This window comes from Bos indicus x Bos taurus, chromosome 11 (assembly GCF_003369695.1).
Source record: "Bos indicus x Bos taurus breed Angus x Brahman F1 hybrid chromosome 11, Bos_hybrid_MaternalHap_v2.0, whole genome shotgun sequence".
In the NCBI taxonomy this organism is placed as follows: domain Eukaryota; kingdom Metazoa; phylum Chordata; class Mammalia; order Artiodactyla; family Bovidae; genus Bos; species Bos indicus x Bos taurus.
The window spans coordinates 102,163,803-102,173,645 of NC_040086.1; the positions used below are offsets into that span (position 1 = coordinate 102,163,803).

At 60.1% G+C, this 9,843-nt stretch overlaps 1 protein-coding gene across 1 annotated transcript; it reads left to right on the top strand.

Annotated features, from left to right (window-relative positions):
- Positions 1 to 626: 626 nt before the first annotated feature.
- On the top strand, positions 627 to 9,572 carry CEL (carboxyl ester lipase). The gene is made up of 11 exons (XM_027556687.1): positions 627 to 779; positions 2,899 to 3,049; positions 3,127 to 3,249; positions 3,450 to 3,647; positions 4,221 to 4,351; positions 4,507 to 4,614; positions 4,715 to 4,832; positions 6,586 to 6,772; positions 7,271 to 7,474; positions 8,680 to 8,877; positions 9,172 to 9,572. The coding sequence occupies exons 1-11, from the start codon at positions 714 to 716 to the stop codon at positions 9,485 to 9,487; spliced, it is 1,800 nt and encodes a 599-aa protein (XP_027412488.1). The 5' UTR covers positions 627 to 713; the 3' UTR covers positions 9,488 to 9,572.
- The last annotated feature ends 271 nt before the right edge of the window (positions 9,573 to 9,843 follow it).

The following is a 9,843-nucleotide window of genomic DNA, read 5'->3' on the forward strand; positions in this document are numbered from 1 at the left end:
TTGCTTGGGCCGTCTGTGTGGCTGAAAAGCCTGGCCCTTCCTTCTCCTTGGGGAAAGCCTCCAGGCAGGACCGGAGTCTCGTCCCCGCCTCCGAGCATTGTGCTGCCTGGTGACGACCTGGCGCTGCTTCAGCCCTCACCCCATCTCACACTGTACAGACACCCAGCGCACCCTGGGTACCAGCGGGGGGCCATACCAGCCGCCCGGTAGCCCATGGCCAGCTCTGTCCCAGAAGTCACAGGCCCAGACCCTGTAAACGGCCTCTGCTGAACTGCAGTCAGGGCACAGGGACACAGCGAGCCCATTTCCCTGAGGGCAAAAGCAAGTCCTTTGTCGGCACTGTGCACCCAGCCAAGCTCCAGTCCTTGAGCCCCTGCCCTCCCCACCGCCCTGCCATCTGCCTGGGCTCCCAGTAGGCAGTCACCTGCACAGGTGCCCTGTGGGGACCAGGTCACGTGGGCGCAGAGGACCCTGGGAAAGACAGACCATCCCCGCACGTGTGTGCATGTGACGTGTTTGTCTGCGTGTGACCTTGGCCCAGCCCGAGCCCCGCTGGAAACAGCAGCTGTCCCCTGGCCCCAGGTACGCCACCTGGAGTGTGGCCAGCCTGGAGGAAGGGCCAGTGACAGGAGGAGGGGAAGCTCTGGGCTGCCTCCAGCCCCATAAATACCCGCAGGCCCCGAGGGCAGGTGTCGCAGAGGCAGCCGCACACCATGGGGCGCTGGGAGCTAGCCGTCTTGGGCCTCGCCTGCTGCTTGGCAGTAGCGAGTGCAGCGAAGGTAAGCAAGAGCCCAGCTGAGAGGTCGGCCAGGGGAGGGAGCCCCCTCTCACCTCCACTAAGCCAGACCTGGAACCTGGGGACAGGGCCCAGCAGGGGGAAGACAGAGAGTCATTGGCAGAACCCGACCACCATTGTTAACAGCATCTCCCGGGCACTTACTCTGCATTTCTAGCAGGATGACTCAGGCTGCCAAATACAGAATATCCAGTTCAACTGGAATTTCACATAAACCATGAGTCAATTTTGGTGTATGTTTCACCCAATGATTAGGACATACACTTAAAAATATATATATTGTTGTTTATTTGAAATTCAAGTGTAACTGGTCAAACTTGCTGAGTCAGCCACCTGACCCACAACCCCCCTCTGGCTCCATCGTCTGTCTAGAGACGTCAGTGTGGTCCCCCTTTCCCAGAAGGGGTGACGGGGGCCCAGAGCAGACAAGCTATTTGCCCAATATCACACAGCCACTGTAGCCGAGCAGGAATCTGGAACCCACGTTAGTCCAAACCTGGAGTCTGGCTCCTGGTGTAACCTCCATCTCCTGCTCCTCCAGCACCTGCTTGCTACAGCGTCTCTGCCCAGACACAAGTCAGGAGGCCCAGCCAACCCTCCTGGGGCAGCCAACCCTGCCCACCCTCACTGACCTCCTGTGGGTGTGAGCACCCGGGCAGGGAGACATTTCCAGGACGGAGCCAACAGCCACACGCAGATGGTGTGGGTGCTCTGGCAGGGCTCCGGTTAGGGGCCCATGCACCCCGCAGGCTGGTCCCTCCACCCCTCAGCCTGCTCTTCAGACCCCTGCTGCCTAGAGCTTCAGGCCCTGGTCCTGGGTTCCTTTTGCCGCTCTCCTTCTTCTGGGGGGTTCTTTCCTGGGGGCTGAGGAGGTCCTGGTTTCCTCTGTGCTGTTCCAGCAGCCAGCGACACCCCTACCCACGCTGCCGACATGGCCAGGGTCCCCATGCCCTGTCCACCATGGGGGGCCTTCAGGCCGGTCTCAGTCACACAGAGTTGTCAATCCCTAGCCCCCCAGTGCCCTCTCCCAACAGCCGGGAGGCTGTTCAGGAAAAAACTCCTGGAGCATGGAGGGATGGGAGAGACAGGGGCCCAACTCCCAGGGCATCTGGCAGGGATTTCTTCTGGCTTCTTTCTCTGTAGTTCCAGCCCGGCCTGGAACTTTGTTCCCCCTGCCCCAGCGAGGCAGGGGGCCCCTCCCAGCCCAGACTTAGATCAGAGAGCGGCTGGGATCTGGTCAGGCCTGGGATGTGGGGCTGGCCCACTCTCGCCCCCCTGGAACCTAGCTCAGGAGAGATCCAGAAAGCCCGGACCTGCTTTCCCCCCAGATCAGGCAGCGAAGCTCTGGGAGAGAAGGGCCCAGCTCTGAGGCCAGACAGGAGCTGCCCAGCAGCAACTCCAAACGGGAAAGCCTCAGCTCCCTTCAGGAAAAGTGGGTTGATGGACGCCAGCCCCCAGGCCGCTGGTGAGGGCTGGACACTTGACCCATCTGGCGCCAGCTCAATGGGAGTTCTGGCGACCTTGGGTGGGCAGGGGTCTGTCCCAGCTTGAAGCACAGGGGTTGTGAGGATTTGAGGGGACTCAGTCAAGGGGGAGATGAGGGGCGGAGGAAGACGGGCCTGCTGATCAGGGAGCTTACTGCTGGGCGTGAACCATTTGGCGTCCCGAGGCGGCCAACCACTGCCGGCAGCTGGACAAGCCGACAGGCCACGAGGGGGGTAGTGCTGTCACCCATCTTACAGGCGGGTAAACTGAGGCTCAAGGTCACAGGCAGCCATGGTGAGAATCCAAACCTCCACCCCACCTGTCCCAGCCTCCTTGGAATGCTTCCCTGAGTGCGGACTCATGGCTTGAACCAGCCTCCTCTGAGATTCAGGGAGCGGGACACCCCAGGGGTAGGAGTGGGGTGGGGTGGGATGGGGAGTGAACCGGCTCCTCCAGCAATGTGAGCAGGTGGCAGGGGTCTCGGTCCCAGATGCAGGTGGGCCCTTCCCGGAAGCTGTCTCGGGGGAACTTCTGGGAACCCAGAGCCTGCAGGGGGGCTATCCTCCTCCGGGGGCCCACCAGCCAAAGCCCCCCTGAACTCTCCCCTCCCTGGCCAGTTGGGCTCCGTATACACCGAAGGCGGCTTCGTGGAGGGCGTCAACAAGAAGCTGAGCCTCTTTGGCGACTCTGTTGACATCTTCAAGGGCATCCCCTTCGCTGCCGCCCCCAAGGCCCTGGAGAAGCCCGAGCGACACCCCGGCTGGCAAGGTGGGAGCAGGTGAGGGCGGGCCGGGTCCCGAGGCTGGGGGGCCGACCCTCACGCCAGCCCCTCCGGCCGCCCGCAGGGACCCTGAAGGCCAAGAGCTTCAAGAAACGGTGCCTGCAGGCCACGCTCACGCAGGACAGCACCTACGGAAATGAAGACTGCCTCTACCTCAACATCTGGGTCCCCCAGGGCAGGAAGGAAGGTCCGTCCCCCCCCACCACGCCCTCCAGCTCCCCAAGCAGCCAGAGGCCTGGCTCCGGCCCCTGGGTTGTGTCTCGGGGCTCCAGAGCTGAACTTCAGCACAGATCGGATGGGGTGGGGGGATGGGCAGGACGTGGGCGGGGTGTGGGGGTGTCGGAGGGGTGTATCTGGCATCACGCAGCCTGCTCCCCTCCCCCTCAGTCTCCCACGACCTGCCCGTCATGATCTGGATCTATGGAGGCGCCTTCCTCATGGGGGCCAGCCAAGGGGCCAACTTTCTCAGCAACTACCTCTACGACGGGGAGGAGATTGCCACACGGGGCAACGTCATCGTGGTCACGTTCAACTACCGCGTTGGGCCCCTGGGCTTTCTCAGCACCGGGGACTCCAACCTGCCAGGTCTGCCGGGGGCACCAGGCGGGGGGAGCCAGTGTGCCCGGCCTCTGAGCTCTGAGCCCAGAGGCCACGCCCCTCAGCATCCCTCATCCCCAGATAGTTCCCCACAGTCCCCCAGAAAGGGCCCAGCCTCCCATCTGCTAAATGAGGGGGGCTGGAGCTGGACCGTGAGACACAGGAGCCGCTTGGCAGCTGAAGCGAAAGAGAAGAGGCTGCCGGCCAGCTGGCCAGACCCCAAGAGACGTGGGGGTGGGAGCCACTGAGAGACACAGGAGGTGGCACACCCAGGGGGCACCTCGGGGCGGGGCGGGGAACAACACAGAATTCCCCGGACAGACTGGAGGGACTCTGGCTGGACCGAGAGAGCTGAGCCCCCGGCCTCCAGCTCCCCTTCCCCCGGCCTGAGACTCCCCTCCCCCAGCACCCACCCATCCAGCCTCCTGGGGACACAGCACGCACCGCCCTGGGGCTGGACAGGGTCTCCACGCCATCAGGGATGATGTCATCCCACCCACATGGACTGTGCGCCTAATGTGGGCCAAGCCCCCTGAGGAAGCCCTCCTGCCCCACCCACAGGTAACTATGGCCTTTGGGATCAGCACATGGCCATTGCTTGGGTGAAGAGGAACATTGAGGCCTTCGGAGGAGACCCCGACAATATCACCCTTTTTGGGGAGTCGGCCGGAGGCGCCAGCGTCTCTCTGCAGGTCTGGAGGCCCCTAAAGGGGTCACTCAAAGGAGTGGGAGGCAGTCGACGGTGATGGGGAGAAGCAAGGCTGACGGGCGCCTCCGTCGGGGTGTCCCTGGCCGAGCCCTGCAGACAGGCGGGCACAGGGGGTGACTGGACCTCTCTGTATTGCAGACCCTCTCTCCCTACAACAAGGGCCTCATCAAGCGAGCCATCAGCCAGAGTGGAGTGGGTTTGTGCCCTTGGGCCATCCAGCAGGACCCCCTCTTCTGGGCTAAAAGGGTAAGGGGGCGCTCTGGGGGCGGGGCCTCCCTCCTTTTCACTCTCTTCTGGACCCTGTGTCCAGCAACCTGAGCACTGCCTCTCTGTCCCCAACCCCCAGATTGCAGAGAAGGTGGGCTGCCCCGTGGACGACACAAGCAAGATGGCTGGGTGTCTGAAGATCACTGACCCCCGTGCCCTGACGCTGGCCTATAAGCTGCCCCTGGGAAGCACGGAATGTGAGTAGGGGCTGCTGGGGGCTGGGGACCCGGGGGCTTCCCACTGGATGCCGGATCTCATCCTGGCTCTGTTACCAGCTCACTGGCGTCCCCAGGCAGCTCGTTGCCACCCCTGCCCTGGCAGGCCTCTGTGGCCATGGCTGGAAGTGGGGGAGGTGTCTTTCCTCTTGTCTTCGGTGGGTCATGACCCCTTGGAGAACAGTTTGGCCCCATCCCCAACCATGCACACATAGGCGGTCATTCGTGCATGATTTTCAGCAGATTTATGGACCCCAGATCAAGACAGCCTCTGCACATAGATAAGCATTCATTCTTTCCTCCACTCATGAATTCAGCAAACATCTCCTGAACACCTGCTGCAGCATTCCCCTTCCAGCTCTGCTACTCTGTACCCCAGGAAGGCCAGGGGCCCAGCGGCAAAATCCTACAAGTGTCAGTCTCATCAACCCAGAAAGCGATCGTTCTCTCTCACCCCTTCCAAGGTCAAGTGCAATGCAGACGCCATCGTTTGCGTCTGGACCTGATGTGAAGTGAACCCCAAGTGTTACGTGAACATCTCGGCCCAAGATGCAGACCAGCTGCATATCTGAGGGGTCCGCGTCCGGGGAGTCGAGCAACTGCAGACTGAAAACATTAAAAAAATTCCAGGAAGTTCCAAAAAGCAAAACTTGAATTGGCTTCCCGCCCTCCCCACGGTCCCCCCTGCGCCCCATCGCAGGGCTTCCCTGATAGCTCAGTAAGGAATCTGCCTGCAATGCAGGAGACCCTGGTTCGATTCCTGAGTTGGAAAGATCTGACGGAGAAGGGATAGACTACCCACTCCAGTATTCTTGGGCTTCCCTGGTGGCTCAGCTGGTAAAGAATCTGCCCGCGATGCGGGAGACCTGGGTTCGATCCCTGGGTTGGGAAGATCCCCTGGAGAAGGGAACGGCTACCCACTCCAGTATTCTGGCCTGGAGAATCCCATGGACAGAGGAGCCACACACACATATGTATATGGGGAGATGTCGGTAGGTTGTATGCAAATAGTGCACCATTTTATATAAGAGACTTGAGCACTTGGATGTTGGTGTCCTGGTAGCAGTAGTCATGGATTTGCAGAAATGTGACTGTATTTTCTTTTGAGCTGAATTGGAGGGGAAACGGGATGGGCCTAATGGGGACAGGGCATACGGTCCTTTGGGGCCAGTTCAGGGGTCTCACACCATTTCTGGCTGACATGCTGGAACCTGCCACAGAGAGGGGGCACCTCTTTCTCCAACGGTCCCCTCCAAGATTTCTAGACTTTCCTCCTTCTTGATTCAAGAGAGCAAGAGAACAGGGACCAAAAAAAAAAAAGAGAGAGAGAGAGAGAGAGAACAGGGAGAGGAGAAGGGCATCAGGTTGCAGTGAGAGAGCAGGCCCGGCGCCTGGACCAGCGCTTCTCGTCCTGGGGGATTTTGCGCCCAGGGAACGCATGGCAGAGCCTGCAGGCGGTTCTGGTGGTTGCAGCCGGGGAGGGAGCACCACTGGCGTCTAGTGGGTCGAGGTCAGGGAGGCTGCTAACACTCTACACTGCGCAGGACGGCGCCCCCATGACATAGAATGAAGAGGCCGGAAGGTCAATAATGCTGAAGCCGAGGAGCCCCTGTCTCCATCAAAGGAGGTGCAGCTCCTTGGTGGCCTCAGGATGGGGTCAGTTCCTGCCCTGGAGGTCTGGGGCAGGCGCAGGTGGGTAGCAGAAGGTTTGGAACCTGCTGCTGTCCGCCCCCAGACCCCAAGCTGCACTATCTGTCCTTCGTCCCCGTCATCGATGGAGACTTCATCCCTGATGACCCCGTCAACCTGTACGCCAACGCCGCGGACGTCGACTACATAGCGGGCACCAATGACATGGACGGCCACCTCTTTGTCGGGATGGACGTGCCAGCCATCAACAGCAACAAACAGGACGTCACGGAGTAAGCCGGGGAAGTGGAGGGGTGCGGCGGGGGTGGCAGCAGCCGAATGAGGAAGTCGGCACCGTGAGGGTGGGGAGGGGCCGTCTGTGGCCCTCTGCTGCCTTGGTGTTACTGGTGCTCAGTTGCTCGGTCGTGTCTGACTCTTTGCAACCCCATGGACTGCTGCACGCTAGGCTTCCCTGTCCATTCACCATCTCCCAGAGCTTGCTCAAACTCATGTCCATCGAGTTGGTGATGCCATCCAACCATCTCATCCTCTGTCACCGCCTTCTCCTCCCGCCCTCGATCTTTCCCAGCATCAGGGTCTTTTCCAATGAGTCGGCTCTTCACTTCAGGTGGCCAAAGTACAGGAGCTTCAGCTTCAGCATCCGTCCTTCCAGTGAATATTCAGGGTTGATTTCCTTGAGGACTGACTGGTTCAATCTTGCAATCTCAGGGCGTCAGATGCCCTCCTGTGGGCAGGGGGTGGAGGGTCCAGTGCTCGTTTGCTGTCTGCAGGGAGGACTTCTATAAGCTGGTCAGCGGGCTCACCGTCACCAAGGGGCTCAGAGGTGCCAATGCCACGTACGAGGTGTACACCGAGCCCTGGGCCCAGGACTCATCCCAGGAGACCAGGAAGAAGACCATGGTGGACCTGGAGACTGACATCCTCTTCCTGATCCCCACAAAGATTGCCGTGGCCCAGCACAAGAGCCACGCCAGGTGAGGAGGGCAGGCGCGGGTGGCCCACCGGGCATCCCAAACACCTTCCCGGCGAGGCCTCAAGGCGGGCAGCTCCCAGGAGTCCAGGAGGCCTGGCAAAGCCAGGGTCGGTCCCCACCTGTGCCTGCGCTGTCTGCCAGGCCTGACGGGCCTTGAGAGGGCCCATCCTCCCAGCCTCAGCTCGGGGGCTTTACCGAACCCTCCTGTGACTCCCGGCCCAGGCCAGGCCTGTACGCTCTCCCACACCCCTCGGCCCTCCCCGTCAGAAAGTCCTTGAGTCGGCCTTCCATCCACAAGCTGTCTGGAGGGTAGTGCCGCTGGGTGATATTCTCTGCGGTGGGTTTCAAATTTGACAACTTTCAGAACAAGCCTGTGGCCACTTTTAAACCCTCTATGTGATAATAGCCAACGAAAATGAAAAATAAGCTAGGGATGCTTAAAAAGTAGGAAGATAAAATTTCACCTAGAACCCAGGTGGCACAGTGGTAAAGAATCTACCTGCCAACACAGGAGACACAGGTTCGATCCCTGGGTCGGGAAGATCCCCGGGAGGAGAGAATGGCAACCCTCTCCAGCATGCTTGCCTGGAGATTCCCCATGAACAGAGGAGTCCATGGGGTCGCAGAGTCAGACATGGCTGAGCACACACACACACAGAAATCTAGCATGAAAACTCAGCAATAAATTTGGTTGGAGCTTCCTGTCAGTCAGGGCCAAAAGGAAATAACCGAGGACGCAACCTACCTTGTCCCATCAAATCAAGACTATAGATTCATGTGCAGAGAAAAACAACCTTTCTCGATACCGAATTATGAAGGAAGATGCCTCTATACCATTGGCGGAGGCCAGGTGTAAACGCACTTGAAATTGTAGAATCCATGAAGTCAAAAATTGGGCCACGGTTTTCCTTCTCCTGGGTGAAAAGATCCAGATCCTTCCTGAGTCTTTTTTTATGTATTTATTTTGAACTTGCTGCATAGTCTGTGGGATTCAGTTCCCCAGCCAGGCATTGAACCTGTGCCCTTGGTACTGAAAGCACTGATTCTTAACCACGGGGCTGCCAGGGAATTCCCCTTCCTGAGTCTTATGGGAATTGCCCAGACCCTTCCCTACTCCCCCACGGCCTTCCCCTGGGGCCCATCTCTGGGGTGGGCGGCCCCAGGTGGGCACCCTGCCAACCTGGGTGATCTCCCCTCCCTCCTCAGGAGCGCCAACACCTATACCTACCTGTTCTCCCAACCGTCTCGGATGCCCATCTACCCCAAGTGGATGGGGGCTGACCACGCCGATGACCTCCAGTATGTCTTCGGGAAGCCCTTTGCCACCCCCCTGGGCTACCGGGCCCAAGACAGGACTGTCTCCAAGGCCATGATTGCCTACTGGACCAACTTTGCCAGAACTGGGTAAGGCAGGGGTGGGGACGGCCTCTGTCCACATCACCCTGCAGGCTGGGGGTTCAGTCCCTGTTTCCTTAAACACTTACCCTCCCTGAGCCCGGGCACCCCGTCCATGTGAGGCCAAGGGCTCCCGACTGGGCCCCAGGATGTTCACGTGCCCAACCAGTGCCTGGGAGACATGGAAGTGCCCATGGGGCAGAGGGTGGAAGACTGCCCAGGTGAGCAGGGGATGGGGGTCTCCAGCTTCCTGTGAGCCCCCTGGCCCGACCCAGCCACCCAGCCTTTTTTCTTGCTCTGCAGGGACCCTAACACGGGCCACTCGACAGTGCCCGCAAACTGGGATCCCTACACCCTGGAAGATGACAACTACCTGGAAATCAACAAGCAGATGGACAGCAACTCTATGAAGCTGCATCTGAGGACCAACTACCTGCAGTTCTGGACCCAGACCTACCAGGCCCTGCCCACGGTGACCAGCGCGGGGGCCAGCCTGCTGCCCCCCGAGGACAACTCTGAGGCCAGCCCCGTGCCCCCAGCAGACAACTCCGGGGCTCCCACCGAACCCTCTGCGGGTGACTCTGAGGTGGCTCAGATGCCTGTCGTCATTGGCTTCTAATGTCCTTGGCCTCCAGGGGCCACAGGAGACCCCAGGGCCCACCTTCCCTCCCAAGTGCCTCCTGAATAAAGCCTCAACCATCTCTCTCTGGCGTCTCTTTTTGCTCCAGACCCAGCTGGAGGAAAACGGGGTCTTCAGTTATCACGAGACCCAGGCACCTGGTCCAAGGTGTTTCCCCCCATCCGTCAGCCCTCAAGCCCAGGAAGCCAGCAGGACCATCCTCTTTAAAGAGGAGGAAACAGGTCCATAGAAGTGAAGCATTAGGCTAGGACTGGGACTAAGGTGTGGACCCCCCATGAAAGGCCGTCGGCTCCCGGGCGCTGGGCTCTGCTCCCGAGGGTGGGCGGGGCCACAGC